This window comes from Molothrus ater, chromosome 8 (assembly GCF_012460135.2).
Source record: "Molothrus ater isolate BHLD 08-10-18 breed brown headed cowbird chromosome 8, BPBGC_Mater_1.1, whole genome shotgun sequence".
Lineage (NCBI taxonomy): Eukaryota > Metazoa > Chordata > Aves > Passeriformes > Icteridae > Molothrus > Molothrus ater.
In genome coordinates, this window is record NC_050485.2 from 1016810 (window position 1) to 1036442 (window position 19633).

General features: G+C 43.6%; 2 protein-coding genes across 4 annotated transcripts in view; one reads left to right on the forward strand and one right to left on the reverse strand.

Annotated features, from left to right (window-relative positions):
- The window catches only part of CTNNA3 (catenin alpha 3), a 424386-nt gene that overhangs the window by 220022 nt on the left and 184731 nt on the right, over nucleotides 1-19633 (reverse strand).
- Nucleotides 11295-19633, forward strand: part of LRRTM3 (leucine rich repeat transmembrane neuronal 3) — an 83444-nt gene continuing 75105 nt past the window's right edge. Inside the window, exons 1-2 of one of the 3 annotated variants that reach the window (XM_036385426.2) lie at nucleotides 11295-11761; nucleotides 12103-13634. In XM_036385426.2, the coding sequence (XP_036241319.1) occupies nucleotides 11758-11761; nucleotides 12103-13634 (1536 nt within the window). In that variant the 5' untranslated portion in view covers nucleotides 11295-11757. The other 2 variants (XM_054515551.1, XM_054515550.1) reach the window with 2 other exon arrangements.

Consider the following 19633-nt stretch of genomic DNA (forward strand, 5'->3'; position numbering starts at 1 on the left):
CACTCACTGTTTTCTTTCATGTTTCTGTGTTTATGAAAGGGTGAAATATTAAATCCTGGCTTTTACATGAACATAAGAATTACTGTCTTCTTTAAAATATTAATCTTTTGATCAGCAAGTATCTGATACAGAATTCCAAATACCATGGTATTTATATAAGGAGCAAATGCACTCAAGGACACTTAGAGTTTTCTTTTTGGAAATGCTGTGAGGCAGTGTGTTCTGATACAACTCGAAGACTTTTATCCATTTACAAATACCTCAATTCCAAGCGTATTTCTACTTGACTTTAAATCACACTGAGAAGAACACTGAAATTGCTATGTCAGATAAGAGCACTGGATCTCTTCCAGCTTTCTGTCTCGGAGCAGCAAGTCCTGGGTATTTTAAAGGAAACTGCAAAGATCTCCATAGGAGACAGCTCTTATTCAGTAACGTGCTCATACAGTACTTTGGGTTTTTTTTCCTACAACCCATTAGTTACTTCATGGCTTTTACATTGAAACAAGAGACTTTTATGTCTTTTAGCTTTTACTAAATACCCCTGCAAACTCTTTAAGCACTTGAACAGCACCAAGGCACATCACCTTACAAGTCCCTCAAGAACTGTATTGTGGGGTTCAATTATCATAGTATGAACTAAACTCTACAACTGAAATGGGACATACTGGTGATGCAAAGAAAAAAGCAAAGGTATATTTGGCTTTCCCTTAAAAGTTCTTCTTTCCTAGTTTTCTTATGAATTTCAAACTAAATAACATTGCAGCACCACTCTATTTAGAGCTGATCTGTATATTAGATTTGTACACAGTTATTTTAAGATTTGGGTTCTTTTTAGTCCTGCACTGAATAGAATAAAGCACATTCATTTCCTAGAAGTTTACAGACTTACAAAGAAGGAAGGAAACATAGGAAACTGCTTACATAGGAAACTGCTCAACCCAGAGCAGCAGAAATGGCCACAGGAAGCATTTTTGTTGTGTTAATTATATTGGCACGTGTCTATTCCTGCTCTGCATTTCAACCTGGTCAATCTGTCTAAATCACAAATAAATGATGACACAAACTTATGCTGGAAGACCAAAGCAAGCAGCCACTCCATTTCCCTGTGACACACACAGAAGATCTTCCTGTCACCTATCTGTGACAGAAGAGGTTTCCTGTAAGAGCACATGGATGGATGGAGGTGCCCCTGCTTTCCATCTGCCTGGAGTCAAAGTGGTTTCAAAACCGAGTTCCAGTCCATGTTTGTGAGTGTTTCTTTTTCCTCTCAGTTCCTGTTACCATCCAGGGACACAAAATGAAGCTCAGCTCAGGCTCAGCTCTCCTGTGTCTCCACCACATGGGCAGGCCACAGTCTGTAGCAGGTTATCAACTGCAGCATTTCTTGCTTTCTAGCCACTACTGTATGCAACTAAGCTGCAAGAGGAAAAGGTGCATTTAAGCCTCTTACCTCCTTAGGAGATAAAGAATGCTGGGTAGAAGGATTTACAAAACACAAAAATACAACATGCCGATCCTAATATTCTTGCAAGAGCAGTAAGAGTGAAAACTCCAATTCTTCTTTTCATGTCAGCTTCCTCTCCTCTACCCTTCAGCACTGTGTCCATCAGCAATTAGCAGCTCGCAGATATTTACTGTTTTACACATGTATTGAGTCATTTTGAGTTGGCTTGTCATTTGTTTGCTGTCCTGTCCACCGGCTGAAAGAGACTTAGTTTAATAAATAGTAGAGTACATTGTCACAGAACCCAAAATAAATATGCAGGAACCCAGAATTATTTTTTTTTAATTAATTAATTACATAGAAGTCTGTTGCACTTTTTTTAAATCATCCAAACAGGCTGGGGTTTGGTTGTATGGGGTTTTTTTATTTTTTTCTGTTATTAATCACATTTAATTTGAGACAATTATCTTGGGTAGACATGAGAAGAGGAGCTTATAGGTCATTTAAATCACATTTTGTTTCTTCAGAGCTCTGTCTGCCAGCCACTCCAATGGGAAAAGACAAAGAAGGATGGCAAATACAGACTGGAACAGTTAAAACATACCTGTATGTATTTTATTTTCTTTTAAATCACGAAGTTCTAGTCCACCATTACTGGCATGGATGAGTGACCCATGCCTAAGCAGCAGCTGATTACAGGCTGGTTAACTAAGACTGTCAGCATAATTAACATTCTGAGCCTTCTCAGGAACACCAGGCTACCAAAGCTGGAATATCTACAAGCTGCCACAGCTTGCTTAATTGAAAAAGACTCGACTGAATTACTAAAAGCTAAAAAATCTGAAACTTTTGATGCAAAAAGAACAAACTTCTTCTTGCAAGAAAATGACAGAAAACAGTCTTAGGCTGAAGCCAGGGAAGGAAGTGACTAAGCATGCAACTGCAGCCACTTGGAGTAAATAATTTCTATGCTAGTCACGGTGGGAATGAGCACAATTATATGCTTCTTAACTTTGTTCATGTTTTCCTCTTTCAGCTGCAAATCTGCTCAACTGTCATATTTAGCTTTCTCTTCAAAATGTTACTAATGCTGTCTAATAACACATCACTCTGTCTCAGACTGGAAATCACAGCCTCAGAACACCGCACTGAAGCCCGAACAGGAGTCCTAACAAAGGAAAGCTGGAATGCTTTTTTCTCTGTGGAGTTTTTCATGCATAAGCAAGTGAAAGGAGAGACTGGAAAATATTTCAGCATGTCAAATGAAATCATTCTACTCTGCCCTCCTGCCCCCTGCATGCCTGTTTATGCTGAAGAGCAGGAAGACTAGGAAGTACACCAACAAACATCTTCTACTAATTCAGGTCTGATCCTAAGAAATATTACATATGCCTTTTGTTTCAAGAAGCTAAAAATACGTCAGTTGCAGTTTTTATACGGAAAACTAAAGGTAATATTCAGTGAATATTGCAGTCATTTTCAAAACGGTACTCTTGTAACATTAGAAAGGTTCTGTAAGTGAACAGATATTGGCAAACTTATTAACCACAAATAAAAGATAATTCTGCATTTTAAATAGAAGTCTGTATTTCTGTATTTGACAAGTACACTGTCCTCACATGGAATTCTGCTATTTGGGCACTCAAGCTCAAAAAAAGGCATCCAAATAAATGATACCCATAACAATACAAATACAGAAGAACCTGTGCTGGAATTCCAAAAAGGAACAGACAGCTTAACTGATGGCAAGGGTATATGTCTGAATATAACTAGTGTCAGACAAAAAGTCAAGCAAATCATCTATTATGCTGATAAGCTTATAGAATAATTACATGCTGCTATTCCTCTCTCATAAGTGAAGACACTGAGACACCAAAAAATTAGAATAAAAGCTCAGATTTGGACAAGTTATAATGGTTCCTGATATTATGTGGATGTCATGGGTTTCCTATAATGGAAGTTCTTGCCAGCTTCTTCTTCAGCAGTCAAGGAGCCACTGCAGCAAACAGGGCTGACCTGACAGAATAATTAATTCTACAGCCTCAGCACATAGCGAGACATGAAGGCAGCTTCATCTGGGACCCCACAGAGCTAAATGCATGGCAGGGTACACATCTGACACTCCTAAGAAATGTGTGAACATGCATCACCTATGTGTGCTCCGTGCTGTGCAAATGACAAATACTAATCACAGAGATGTAGGCAAAGGGTAGGAGTGTAAAAGGGGCAGCTACAAGCAAAGGCATGAGGGCAGAGGGAACAGCTGAGGAGGCAAGGCCAGCCCGGAGGGATTTAACTACACATACACATGGAACACTGAGAAAGGTCTAAAGTTTGGTGAACATCAAAACTGTGCAAACGGCCACACGGCTGGCACTACCACCAGCTCGTCTTCAGTCAAACGTTACTGTTCCTGTTCTTACCAACACGACAGCACATGCTCCTTTCCCTTGGCCAGAACTGGACACTGTCAGCATTACTGGTTTTCCCTGGGACCAGGCTACAGTCCTGCTTGGATTCAGTTGTGCAACGCCACTACACTGATGTCCCAGCCCTTGAAGACTTTTTGAACAGAACTGTTCTATGAGATGTCCATGTAAATCTGGCTGCCCAGGAAGTTCATTCCCTTTGCCATCCCTCACAGGCCGCCCCTGAGGCACATGCAGAACTGTTCTAGCAAGGTACAAGTCAAATCCCTCAGGAGAGTTGTTGCTTTGGGTTTTTCAGTGAATCCCGTCCCATCTGTTACCTGAAAAAATCTGTTACCTCACGCTGTGAAGAGAGGAAGCTGACGCCCGGGGGATGAACAGTCGGCAATTGCGATACAAAGGAACTGGCCAGTGGCTCGAGCACTCCACCGAAATCTCCCAGGGAGGGGGAAAGGGGCATTGGGCAATGTCCCCCTCTTAGCTGAGGGGGACACGGCTGCTGTGCGGGGAGCGGAGCACTTCGGTTGGTTCCTGGTGCTGGACTTGTCCTACTGAGGGTCTCGCTGCTGCTGCGGAGCTCTCCTTGCACCCGCCAGCGCCGGGAGACCCTCACCATCTCCGGGTGTTCAGGGGAAAACAGGCCCCCAGCTCCTCCCTGTCTCCGGAGAGAGCAGCTCCCAGGTGCTGACCGGAACCCCGGCGCTGCCATCGCCAGGATGCTCACAGCGCACACATGAGCGCCTGGGAAAAGCGAAGCCCGTGCCAGCTCCCTCTCGCCAGGGCCGCCGTCCGCCCAGAGACTCGGGGCTCGAGGGGCCGCCCCCGAAGCCATGAGGGGCAGCCCCCGAGGCCATGAGGGGCAGCCCCCGAGGCCATGAGGGCGGCACCGCTGAGGCCATGAGGGGCAGCCCCCGAGGCCATGAGGGCGGCACCGCTGAGGCCATGAGGGGCAGCCCCCGAAACCATGAGGGCGGCACCGCTGAGGCCATGAGGGGCAGCCCCCAAGGCCATGAGGGCGGCACCGCTGAGGCCATGAGGGGCAGCCCCCGAGGCCATGAGGGCCGCTCCCTCACACGGCGCCAACAGCGCCCCCTGCCGGCCGGGCCAAAGCCGAAAGTGCTCAGCGGGTGGGCAAAGGCTGTTACCTGGTTTCTTTGGGGTTGTTTTTTTATAGTTTTTATTGTTGTTATTGTTCTGTCTTGTTACATATATATATACACACACACACATATACATATATATTCTAGTAAGGAACTGTTATTCCGTTTTCCCATACTTTTGCCTGGAAGCACCATAATTTTCAAAGGGAGGGGTCATCTTTCCATTCCAGGAAGGTTTCCACCTTCCTTGACAGATATTTGTCTTTTAAACGAAGACAGACAAATCGTTCTTCCCAGACAAACACATTTCATGGTGATAGCTCAGGATCTCCCAGTACCAGGCCACCCAAACCCCGGCAGTGCTGGCTGGACAATCAGACAGTAGGCGTTCTTCCAGCAATCGCATCCCAGCCCATGGAAGAGTGGGAAGCATTCACAACAAGCCTGGGTTTATTCTAACCTGATCTCTCTGGCACCTGCACACAGACTGCAGGCACAATCACAAGCAGAGGCCACCAACATGGCCTTGCATACCACCCCTACACATCTCCAGGGCACTTATGGTGGGGATCATTCATGCTCTGCAGGTTGAAGCACTATGTGGAAGACGTAATTAATTTTTACTTCCATGACCATTCATCCTCTAGCACCTTCTGCTGCTTCTATTCATACTAACTTTTCAGGAAGATGCTGGAGGATAAGCCTGAACGGAACAACACTAAATCCACTGAAACAGAAGTGGTCATATGAATTGCAGAGAGTAAGTAAAACAATAGCTTTGCATCTCATGTGCTGTCTCTGGAGGATGAGACTGAAACACAGTCTGCTTGCCCTTGACAGGAAAATTAATCCACAAACACCAGAGGTTTATGTCCAAAAAAGAGACAGAGGAGTCCTGTAATTTTATTCAAATACAGGGAGAGGCCATAGGGCATTTCCCCTGGTGTCTCTCAAAATTTTGGAGGATGCAGCCTCCTTTCTATCCTCATTTCCTGGCCACATGTCTGTCTCTCTTCCCCATTGCCTGAGGTACTTCAGAGGTACAGACTTCCCAAAATGTCTCATACCTGAGACCCCCTTCTAATGTATAACCCTCCCCCCCTTTTGTTTTCTTTGTGTCAATCCGTGGAATTCCTATGGAATTTATGGTTCTTCCCATTGTTTCTTTTCTCTCTCACTGCTAGTTTTACCTACCAGCAGGCCCACAGTTTGTAAAGACAAATCCCTCATTCCTTTCACCCTCAAAACAGCTTCAGAATCACAGGACAAAAAGCCAGCCTGGGCACAGTTATGTGTCCAGTGCCTCATTAAGGCTAAAGGACTTTTGACTTTGTCACAAAACATCCAGGCTGTGGATGCTGTGAACAAAGGTTTGTGTGCAGCCTTCCCTCCCCCAGGGCAGCCAGAGGCCCCTGTGACCTGTCCACAATGGTAAGGCTTAAGCACAAGTGCCCATCTGGAAAAGCTTCCTTCTCCAACAGTGTGTAAGTGTGCATGAGGGAAGCAATAGCCCATGTGGCCTTGTGCCAAGGCCCTGAGGGACCCGCTGGGCACACACACTGACAGATGTGTCCCTGGTGTCCTCTGCAAGCTGCCCCATATTACAGGGCACACTGCCTCCCAGAGCACGGCTCCTACACTCCTCAGCTTCCTGGTGAGTGTAACACGGGATCCTTTCACCCTCACAGAGGTGGGGGAGACCTTGCAAAATAATACATCCTAGCAGAAGGGCAAGAGAGTATTTCCATTTATCCATCTCCCTCACCTACCATTGACCACCACGCTCCTTTAGGGCAGTGTAGTTCAACTCCTGGGATAAGATCCTCTCTAGTCTCAATCCTCTTTCCCTATTTCTTCAGAAAATGTTCTGTTGCCTCGATTTCCCTCGCCTGCTTCTCCTTGAACCTGGCTTTCTCACACTTCCCTCTCCCTCTGTCTGCCTTCAGCCAGCGCTGCATCCTGAGTTTCCCTGTGCCCTCCCACGCTCTGATATTTACCCTGGGAGTTGCACGCCCCCAGCTCTAATCTGATCCTCATGGAACAGCAGGTTCATTTAATCACCGGCTCAAAAACTGCAGACACATTTTATTAGACTTATCTCTCCTAACGATACAGTGATAGCACACCACAGTACCATTGAGAGCAAGCTACAACTGCTAACCCAGCTGACTCCTGGCTCCTTTATAGGGGAATAAAGCCAAGGGAAGGACACATGGTGTCACTTCATAAACCCAAACAGAACACAGCGCGGCACTTGCTAACTACAGCTCCCCAAAGGGATGTGTGATTCACACATAAAGGCACTCCCAGACCCGAGAGCTCTGTCTGTGAGCAGAAAAAAGCTGTATTCTGGTCTAGTCTGAATTCCAAAGTTTGTGCACTATGAACATAATGCCCTGTGTCTAGAAAAGCTGAGACTGAGTTCCTGAATGTACTTCTCATGGGAGTAACAGAAACTTTTTAATTTTTTTTTTCTTTTTTCTTCTCTGTAACATCATCATTAAATGGATTTTAAAGAATAAGCACAGAATATCCTGAGGAAGGCTAAGGTGAACCATGTGACAGAACAGAGGAAGCTTTTGATTGATTTGCATGGAATCCTACTAGCACCTGGTTTCTTACACTCTGGGAAGTTTACATCACTTCCCTGCCCCCTCACTCCCATTCTACTGATGCCTGATAATTGTCACCCACCCTCTTTGAAATGTACTTAGCGAACAGATGTACCTGGCTATTACAGGTGCCTTCTCATAACCCTAAAAAATGCACAATTTGCTGATTCCCCTTTTCTCTGTGCAAAGTTTCAATTCCAAACCAGCTCTGTAGATGAACAGGCTTTCACAATGAATGCCACTTTTTCTTTCACAACTTACAATTTTGGCTGCAGTTCATATTAAGCTTTCCATAGGGAAGTTTTATCTAGGTACAGAGAACTCAGCCAGAATGAATGGAAAAAGAAAACACACTTTAATTTAACCACGTAAGAAAACCCAAAACCAAACATGAAATTAAACTGAAGCAAATTAGTGCAAAATCAGATAGCAGTGAAATAAATCTAGAACAATACACAGATAAAAAAACCTACTGAAAGTTTAGCACCAAGAGCTATGACTACCTTAGCATAGTGCATAATTTCCAAACAACTGTGAACTTCTCTGTTATGTAGACAAAGAAAACTATGTGTTCATCACAGGCTCTGCCCAACACATCTCTTGTCATCTGAATGGATGTTAAGACTTATCCAGTAGAACATTTGCCACTGTATTTCCTGATCTATGCCATTTTCCCCTCAGAAAAAGCCCAGGAAAAAATTAAGAGTGGTCATGGAGTCATAAAACTCAAAACTTAGAAGCATCTCAGGTTCTGTGGTGTCTCAGTTTATGTTTAGGGCTGAAACCCCAAAACACAGACTTGAGCTTTGTGTTCAAGACTACACAAATAAATATAATATTTTTCTTAAGAGGTTTTTCTTTGCAGAATAGGCTAAAATACTTTTCTCTCAGGCAGATGGAATAACGTTGTTGCTGAGCTGTGTTCAGTCAGCACGAAGCCCCTGGGACCTCGGTCACTTGCACCTTCTGGCTCCTGCCCCTGCCTGGGAACTGCTGCTCCAGGACTGGACAGGAGGCAGGGCTGCCTGGCAGTGATACAGAGGGGAGCCGACAGCAACTGTCCTGCAGAATGGATGCACAGGAACTGACACAGAGCACAAGCTAAAACCACACCAGGCAGCAGCAGACTCTTGGCTTTGGGCACTCAGGAGTTACAGGATTAGTTCTAATGGAAGCTCTCCACAGCTCACCCATAAGAGAATCCAACCACTTGGGCCTCGAGGTCTCATTGTCCAGTTCCATGAGTTGAATGCTTACCCCATGGGGGTGCACTGATAGACAAGGTGTAGCTGATACAAGGCAAAAGTATCTTCTGATGTAAAACACAGCTTTTAATTTAATTCTTTATTTGTCATAGTTTATATGGCCAGATTGGCCTAAAATTTTATAAGAAATGTTTCATACTGGGATTTGTTTCATACTGGGAGCTTTATTTCCACAACTGGAGAAGAACTTATTCTGCTGTATAAAGACACAGAAATGTAATCTTAAAAAACTCTGGCACTTTTCCTGCTTGTGTAATTCAAAAAGGATCTCAGTAAAGAAAATTCAATTTGGCAATCCATTAACATAGATTTGATGCTCTCTCTGTTCATATCTTGATGTCTCACCCCTTTCAGAAAAATGAAAATAACTCTTGGTAAAGAGTGGCTGTTCCCTCTTATTAGTCCAGTATATTGGCAATTATTAAAACCCTAGGAAAGCTGCTGAAGCTCTGCTGACTCATGGTGGCCAAGAACTTATTTGTTAACTCCATAACCAAGGTGGAGGAGGGAGAAAAAGAAAAAAAAAAGAAAAGCCAGAGAACAGGCAAAGTTTGGGAAGAAGGCTGTGTGCCAGCCATACACTAAGTTGCATCAATTCTTCAGGAGAAAGGATCTGGATGTTATTGGAAATTTAACATGCTGTGTTTGAACCAGGTGAAGAGACAAACCTAATTTCAGCCCATTTAACTTTAGGAATCTAAAAGAGTCATTTCAATAAAGAGTTTACCTCTCACAGACATCTACTGTCAACGGAGGAAGAGCAGCAGTTCCAAAAGACAAATTGACTTACCAAAGGTCTGAGCTGTCTTCTTCCTGCTCCATCAAGAACAGAGACACCCCAAGGCAGTGATGGAAAGCCTATACCAGGACACCAGGCTGGCACGTGACACCACTGTCAGCAGAAGAGCTCAGTTCCCACTGCACTCTGCAGTTTGTCACTGCTCCTTGACCCTACAGAGCAGACTGCAGAGCCCCAAACAAGCTGCAGCAGAGCATGGGAGATGGTGAGCTGACAGGGATTAATGGAGCAATTAACCCTTTCCCTCTCCACCAATCTGCCCCAAAGAGAAGAACTCTCACAGAACGTGCCGTGACACAGGAATATATTTCTGACATGAAAGATGTTAGTAGGTGTTAGCCAGGAAGGACTGCACTCCTCAATTGGGAGCTCTGGTTTGGTTCATTAATACTTGTGGGATTACTGTAAACCTGAGGTCATTCACAGCCTAAATACTAGCAAAGGTGGCATTTTAATGCCTGGAAAATTTTAGATTTTTAAGCTATTCTATTCTCACAGCAGTGAATAATTAGGGAAAAGCCAGAGCACATTATTCCAAGGCTACAGATTCTCCCCCAGAAAGGCAGAGTGGTTCTCAGCACTGTCTGGCTGCATTTGAAGACTGCACTCTGCACTCCTCTTCTAAGGAGCAGCACAATTCTTCCCAGCCCCCTGCCCATTCTTGCACGAAAAAGAGCCAGGATTTTCCACTTGCCCGCCATCATCTGTGATCACATATTTCGCAGTGAAGGAAGGCTGCCAGCATGGTGGATTTGCTGTAACACCATCTTACCCTTGCTCTGCCCAGATGAGAGCATGTGTTCTTTCCCCACAGCACGCAGGGAAGAAGAGAAAACTCAGGAAAGACAAGGTGGCTCTCTTGGTGGTATTTGATGACTGTAGAGCATCACACATATAAAAAGCTCAGCATTACTGTACCTTCACATAAAACCCTGTCCCTGTCCTGAACAACAGTAAAAACAATTCACCTCATTAAGGTACTACACCAAGCTGCGTAGTTGCTGTGCTGTAAAGGCTCTGGAAGCCTGTGGTTGAAGTGTTAGTGTTGTGGAACAAAGTGACAGCAAGTTGGGAAATAAATGAGCACAGTACTCTCTTCTAACCTCCTGGCACTGAGCCTTTTAACAGAGAAGAAAAAAGCAAAAATGGAAAATGTCAACCCCAAAAACATTTTTCACATTGTAAAAAATAGAGTCCACTCTAAAGCACTTGATAAGAGACACACTGAGGGGTCTGATACTTCACTGAAAAATAGTGAGTGGAACAAAAAGGTTATGTGAACACATCTAATGTAATAAAAAAAAATCTTTCCAACCTAAAATTTGTATCTATGTCCTACAAACGTCACGTCAGCCCTTAAGACGAAAGTCTCAGCAGCTGCCGCTGAGCTCTAAAGCTCAGGGATGCAGGGCAGCACTCAGGAGCACGCAGAGAGGGTCGGGGCAACCCGGCACCCCGGGCAGCGCACACGGAGCCGTGCACACCGCGCAGCGAGCAGCGCCCGCTCTCCCGGGAGAGCTCGCTCATTTGCAAGGGAAGGCAGGCACTGCACATGCCCGCGGTGCCGCTGCCGCTGGGGGCAGCTTTACATAAGGCTGCGCCCGGCGCCAGCCCGCACAGTCGGCCGGAGCTCTCGGCATGCGAGCGCGGCAGCGGCGGAGCCGCGTCCCGGGCCGGGCTCCCCGCAGCTGGCGCGCCCGGCCGGCAGCGAGCCGCGGGCCCGGGGCACGGGGGCGGCAGCGCCCGGAGCGCAGCGCCGCGGGCTGCGCCCACCGACGGCCGCTCCTATGAAGCAACGCTTTAAAAGCCAGGTTCCTAACTAGAAAGATGCAAAACCGTAATATCCGTGAAGATCCTATTACCTAGGAAGAATTTGACGTTTTGCTGCGAATGCTGTGTTGGGATTGATTTATTCTTGGAGTGCTCTGCACGGCTGGCAAAGAATAATGTTCCAAAATCGGTCCATCTCCCAAGGGGTCCAATTTTTCTTCCTGGGTGTCAGCGAGCCCTGACTCACTACAGTGCAGCTGACAGGGGCTGCCATGCTTGTGGCACATTAAGCAAAAAACAAAAGACCTAAGGACGACCTTTGAACAACACAAAGGATGGGTATGTTTTTCATGTTACCTTTTTAATTTATAGTTCATAGTTACTGCATAGCCTGTGCTTTAATTACTCCATAAACTTACCTTGATGTGATTTGTTATTATACTTAAATAGCTTAGGGATTACGCCTTTTACCCAACTATTTGTCAGTAGTTATATTGAGGTATTCTTAAACAAAACAAACAAAAAAAAAAGCTGAGTTTAAAAAAAAACCCCAATGTGAAAAGTAGTCGAGTCAAGCTAGGGCTTTGTAAATGATTGCTGAAGTAAAAGATATTAGCATGATTGAAAAAAAATGACTGATGTGTGGGGGGATAACTTTTCTAAGTTGTTTTTATTTCCAGGTTTCAATGTAATTAGGCTACTGAGCGGATCAGCTGTAGCTCTGGTAATAGCCCCTACTGTATTACTGACAATGCTTTCTTCTGCTGAACGAGGATGCCCTAAGGGCTGTAGGTGTGAAGGCAAAATGGTATATTGTGAATCTCAGAAATTGCAGGAGATTCCCTCAAGTATATCTGCTGGTTGTTTAGGTTTGTCCCTTCGATATAACAGCCTCCAAAAACTAAAATACAATCAATTTAAAGGTCTTAATCAACTCACCTGGCTCTATTTAGACCATAACCACATCAGCAATATTGACGAAAATGCTTTCAGTGGAATACGCAGACTAAAAGAGTTGATCTTGAGTTCCAACAGAATCTCCTATTTTCTTAATAATACCTTCAGACCTGTGACAAATCTCCGGAATTTGGATCTGTCATACAATCAGCTGCAGTCTCTGGGATCTGAACAGTTCAGGGGCTTAAGGAAGCTGCTGAGTTTACATTTGCGGTCCAATTCCCTAAGAACCATCCCTGTTCGAATATTTCAAGATTGCAGGAACCTTGAACTGTTGGACCTGGGTTATAATCGCATCCGGAGTTTAGCAAGGAATGTCTTTGCAGGTATGATCAGACTGAAAGAGCTTCATCTGGAGCACAATCAATTTTCTAAGCTCAACCTGGCACTTTTTCCAAGGCTAGTCAGCCTTCAAAACCTTTATTTACAGTGGAATAAAATCAGTGTGATAGGACAAACCATGTCTTGGACCTGGAGCTCATTACAAAGACTTGATTTATCTGGCAATGAAATAGAAGCTTTCAGTGGACCTAGTGTTTTTCAGTGTGTGCCCAATTTACAGCGCCTCAACCTGGATTCAAACAAGCTCACATTTATTGGTCAAGAAATTTTGGATTCTTGGATATCTCTCAATGACATCAGCCTTGCCGGGAATATATGGGAATGCAGCAGAAACATTTGTTCTCTGGTAAACTGGCTTAAAAGTTTTAAAGGGCTGAGGGAAAATACAATTATTTGTGCCAGCCCCAAAGAGCTGCAAGGGGTGAATGTTATTGATGCAGTGAAAAACTACAGCATCTGTGGCAAGAGTACCACGGAAAGGTTCGAACTAGCACGAGCTCTCCCAAAGCCAACATTTAAACCAAAACTCACCAGGCCTAAACACGACAGCAAGCCCCCTGTGCCCCCAACTATGGGAGCCACCGAAGCCAGCTCTGAGCCCGAGCACGACACAGAGCACATCTCCTTCCACAAAATCATAGCAGGCAGCGTGGCTCTCTTCCTGTCGGTGCTGGTGATCCTGCTGGTGATCTATGTGTCATGGAAGCGCTACCCTGCCAGCATGAAGCAGCTGCAGCAGCGCTCTCTCATGCGAAGGCACAGGAAAAAGAAAAGACAGTCACTGAAGCAAATGACTCCAAGCACACAGGAATTTTATGTAGATTACAAACCCACCAACACTGAGACCAGTGAGATGCTGCTGAATGGAACGGGACCCTGCACGTATAACAAATCAGGCTCCAGGGAATGCGAGGTATGAACCATTGTGATAAAAGAGCTTTTAAAAGCTGGGAAATAGTGGTGCTTTATTGAACTCTAGGGACTATAAAGGGAACGTTTTTCTCACTTTTCTGGCACAGCTCTTCCATGTCCCTTTTTTGTACATTCATAATACGGGTCATTTTACTCTCATACATAATCAACTCATTGAAATTTAAATACCGCAATCAATGTGAAGCCTGAGCTCTGGTTTAATACAATACCTATTGTACAAACCCTCTACTGACCTCATTAAAGTCTCTCTTGTTTTTAAATAGAAAACTTCTTTCATAAGTAATCCACTGCACCTGCACCAACTGTGCCTCTGTTTAGGGAGAAAAATGACAACAATGAAAAAAAAATCAAACTCAGGGTATCCCCCTCTGCCTCCCCAAACCCAGTCCTTGCTCTAAAACCCACTTTTTGAGCCCAGAACGAAGTAAAGGTCCAGGTACTGTAGTATCATATGAATTCTGAGTTGTCTGAGGATAGAGATGGTGCAGGAACAGCTCTGAAAAAATGCCTGATTGCTGCTCAACACAAGAGAGACTAAAAAGCACCCTTTAAGTATCACACCAGAGGCAAAGCATAGGGAAACCTAGGCTTAATAAAAAATTAAAAATGAAAAGGTACAGTGGTATTTACTGTACTGCATTATACCACAGTGTTTCTAGGGCCAATAGCTAGCAATTGAAACCTGTTTATGTGACTTCATACAAAAGGTGCCAGTGTTTATCCCTACATCCAGTTGCCTTTCAGAAAATAGTCAAAAGGCATTCATTAGATGAGGAGCAGAAATTCCTTATTGATGCAATTAGAGGAACTCAAATGTGCAGCAGCAAAAGCAAGACCACTTCCTGCACACATTTGTTTCAGCTCTCATTAGGAATTCTCTTTTCAGGACTGTCAAAGGCATTTATGTAGCTGAGGAAGCCATTAAAATCCATCATTTTCTTCTGTTTCTGTTTATTGGCTGGGCTAGGCTTGCTAAGGTTGTGTGTTATGTTTTGCACAGTGTCCCTCTAATAACTAAATAAAGCTTCATCACTTAAAATGCCAAACACTGTGCATTTTAGACATACTACAGCTGCAAAGACCTTTCAGAGAAAACTGGTTACTCACTGATGTGAGAGGAGTACACCCAAAAATCCTTTTACACAAATCAGTGACAAATCATTTTCCTCTCTTACCAAAACCCAAATGACATTACAGAATTCACACATATTCAGTTTTAATGTCTAGTCATACACCAGTGCTTGTGGGCAAAATACAGATTTGTAACCCAGCTATTCCCTGCCTTCCTTCTCCCAAAATCATGTATTTTGTTGGCTGCAGAAGAATAGAATATCCCCCATATTTGCAAATAAATCATACCTCTTATTTTGATTATCAGGAAGGGAGGGTATGAAATAATACAGCAGCACCTTTATAGAAGTCAATAATTTAATTATCTCCATTTTGCAACTTGATTTGGCTTTGTAAACTGCACATCTTCAATCACTTGGGAAGGAACATTTCTACAAGGCAGTCTCACTGCAGCAGATTAGAAAAAGCAAAACCTTAACAGAAGGTTCTCCTGAATTGTTACTGAAAAAACCCAATTATAGAAAATCACCTTGAAACATGCTCAATACAATGAAAACAAAGACAGAAACATCTCTTAAAAGAATTAATACCCTTGAAAGGGTTTGGACTGGGTTTTTTTTCATGGAATGAAACCATTCTCTTTTTCAAGGACTGTAGTGAGGAAATAGCTGAGGGTGGAAGCTGGAGCTGTACTGAGCCCTGCAAGAGAGACCCCATTTCCCTGAGTAGCAGACTCCACACCAGTAACAGTGCAAGTGTTTGAGACACTTCAGCAGCACAGCAGAGCTGCACCTCAATTGTACCTTGGAAGCTGCTATTAAAAAGTCAATACACATTTAATTATCCAAGCTACTGCAGGATTCAGTTTTCTACCAGCACATCCTGGTTACCTCTGTACTGAAGCATTAGAGTTGCTATAAACTTCATGTTAACAACCATCCCAGTACTTCAGAGGCTTTCATCTCTGCAGTGGTGACTAACATTAGGCACTGCCAAAACACAAGAGATTTGCCCCAAAATATATGGATGTTCATATATACATACATACACACACACACACACACAGGTGTGTACAAATATAAATACACATAAAAATAAAATTAATTTTTTATATTTCAATTTAGGACTGCTAACTGCAATCAGAAAATAATTTCATACTATTACTTAAGAATTTTTGTTATTCAGAAATATTCAATGCATCTTCTCAAACCTCTTAATGGACTGTGATTGTGAGAGTTGTCTATAATTGAATTGGACTTATTAGGCTTTGTGTTTCTTTAATGCCTTGTTCTAAACATTACTCAGAAAGAACCAATCCACAGCCTCCTTCAGAAAGTGATACCTGTAAAACCACCAGTAGCTCCCTTTGAATAATCAACTATAGGCATGAAAAAGAAAATTAGGCCGGTCTGCCATTAATGGATGGGTAACAGAAATCCAGCACGTGTATTCATGCACACACATGCTCAGATCACCAGTTCCCTGCCAGCCTGGGAACTGCAGCTGCAGGTGTCTCCAAACACGTCAGGGCCAGTGTGTGATTGCTGCCATGGTCACTGGCAATGCAGCCACTGGCTGACCACGCACAAAACACACCCAGTGGAACTCTCTGAACCTTGAGCACAGCCCAAGGCCTGTGAGCCAAGGTTTTAAATCCCACTCTTGTGCCTATGGCTTAGAAAACATTTTGAACCAGCTCCACAGCCCCTTAAAGCACATTATGAACTCCATGTTCTCATGTGGGCAAAACCCACATGAACTCAGCTAACCTGAGCCTCACCACTGTCAAATGAAACACTCCAGAAGTGACTTGGTTTGGGTGGCAGGGCCACCAGAGTCACCAATTCTAATAATCTTGTGGGAATGACTTGGTCTTGCCTAAGCAACTTTTAGTCCCCATGAAAGGCTGCCCCTCTCCTGAATACAAATGAAGGGCTGAAGCCTCAAAGGTTCCAGCAAAGAAATTTCTCCTTTGCTTCTCTCCAGGATCTAAAATCTTGATCCCACTTTGTCTTGGTTTTTGGATAGTTTGGTGCCAGTCTCTCACAAAACTGTCAAAACCTCACTGAGGTGATGCCAAGCAATCCTCAGAGGATGTCAAAGAGCCACAGCAGCTACCATGGCTCTCACAAACCTTTCACACAAGCATTTTAGGCACTAAGTTGAGGAAGGAGGTGTGACCAAATGTCTCCAATGACCTGGTTCCTCTTTAATGGAGCTGATACCACCTACATATTCCAATTTTAGGAGAGCAGCAATGGGTCTTGAAGATGTGTGTATTTTTCTTTTTTTTTTTTCCTGTTCATTTTTGGGATTTTTTAGTAATTTACTATTCCTTTTCCTGGGACATGTATGGTGTTCTGGGGCTACCACTGAAGACCAGGGCTTTTCAAGCTGCAGACAAAGTGCAGGACTCTTCCATGCCCAGTGTCATTGTCACTGGGTTGGCACCTACATGTATTTAGACAATGTTGAGATGAATGTTAGATGGAATCACCAGACTGCTTCATTTCATTGTAGCACCCCAAACACGTTAAGGGCAGTCAGGACCTTCTGTGAGACACAGAGAGACCATGGCAAGCAGACATGAGAGATTTGAGGTGATTTGCTGGATCACACAGAGGCTGAGTGCTGGGAGTGTAACCCAGCCCTTGCACCCGGATCTCCCCTTGCCAAGGCACTCTTGGCCTCTCAGAGACCCAGCTCATGGAATATTCAAGAGCCATTTCAGAGTAACACACCACACAGAATGCACATCTTTGGGAAAAGAAAATAACTAATGCACGAAGCAAATTTGAGGAGACTGGTAATGTTCATTCACCATGTTGAGATCACCTCCAGCAACTGCAGAGTAAGAGAATAATAATGAGAACAAGTGGCTTGAGTATAATGACTGCAAGCTCCTCTGCTTCATGGGTTTCATGACTCACTATCTGCACCTCCAGAGTCATCACAGCTGAAGGTTTGGCAAAGCTCTCTTTTCTTATTAGTATAAAATGGTGAAACTTCATATAAAATTCAATTGCAAAATGAACATAAATATACAATATGCCTGCAAATACAATTAGAAATTTTCAGTTTGCTGCAGGCAAATGGTCTTTGCTGTCAGCCCTCAGTGCTAGATAAATATTCCATGGGTGAATTTCTGTGGAACAATAGTGACATCCAGTGGGTAGGGAGCTTAATCACAGGTATCTCCTGCATAAATCAATTCCCACTGAGATGTGTTTGCCTCTTCCCTTTGCATCCTTCTCTGTCACACAGGAGAAGCATCAAACCCTTGCAGCATAGTGAGTATTCAACTGGATCTGAGTACAGCAGCCACAACCTGCATGTACTGAATACATGGAGGAAATAAGAGCAGATGAAAGCTGCAGGAAATGGTCTATCCAGTGAGGAAGTCACTACTGCCAGGAGAAGGCAAGGAGTATACAAGGAACTCTAACAAGTTTGTGGCCTCTGGTTTAGAACTTATTATTTAGAAAACACCACTTTAATAGACTAGAAAATAAACTCAGGCCACAAACAACTCATTCAATCTCCTAATAACATAAGACTAAAAATTTTTTCTATAGTTTATAATAATGAGAGAAAGATATTATTAGACATTAAAAGAAGGACAGTTCAATACCTGGGAACAAGCCAAAGTAAGAACTTCTTCTCAAAAACACACAATGTCCAAAGAGACAAGAAGCAAATGATGCAAGATCAAATTCACAAACAATAGCAAAGTCCTACAGTGGCAAATATGACATGAATGTGCAGCATATTTGCTTGGGCAAAACCTCTGGGACGTTTTGCTGTAACTACACTGGGTCTCAGTGACTCTGTGCCAATGTTCCTGCTATGATCCTAAACCACAGTGAGGGACAGAAGACAATGAACTCAGGATTACAGCTCTGTTGATAAGATTCAGATTTCACTGCCCCTAAGAAGGTGCACAGGAACTCATTTCCCTCCACACTGGAGGAAATACAGTTGTAATTCTAACTTTTGATGGCTTCAGGTGCACTGGGAAGTCACCTATCAGTCCATGCTCCAGTGCTTTGCTTCTCATCCCTAGCAAGGCCTTTGAGAGTGGGTACCATCACAGTAGGATAAAAGTTTTGATTGTGGTGTTATTTCTCAGGGTTACAGCCAAACTCTTCCCTGGCATCACCACCAACAGAGCACAGCAGGGCACACAAGCACTAAAACATGACAGAGCTCAACAGGAGGTCATAACAGAATAAGAAGGGTTTTATCCAAGGCCCTCTGGGACAATTAGCTGTGAGCTGATGGCCAACGTTTTACCTACCAGAGAACCTGCAAATCTCATTTGGAACGAGCACAAACATCATAAAAGCAAGAATGAAAAAAGATTTGCAAGTAGGCACTGTCTTCTTATTCCACCAATCCATCACAGAAATTACATCTCCCTGCAAGTCTTGTCTTGCTCACGCTGTGACACCATAATGACCACAGCACTGGCACTGTAATGTAAGAATAAGCATTGTTTACTGAGAAGGGGCAAAAGGCTAGTTAATTCCTATTTATTAACTTCTTCCTAAAGGGCTTAATGACCTACTGATGTTATTACAGGAAATATTAGATATTCATGTGAAAACTCACACATTTAAGATTCTTCATCACTAAAATCAACCAAACTCTTTAACAAAACAAAATATTTCATTCTTTACTTACTGTTTGTTAATGTTTCCCACAAACTCTTTTGTTTGCCAAAAAGCAACTGAATGATGGAGGTGTAATCTTGAAAAAAAGTCCTCCAAAAACCCCTCACAGGTCCTCTTAACCAGTAAAGCCATTCCCTTCCTGTGTTCATGACCAACACATCGCCTGTGTATCAGTTTGCACTCCTGCCTGAAGGCTGAATTTTCCAACACCAGCATTGACACCATGTATGAATTC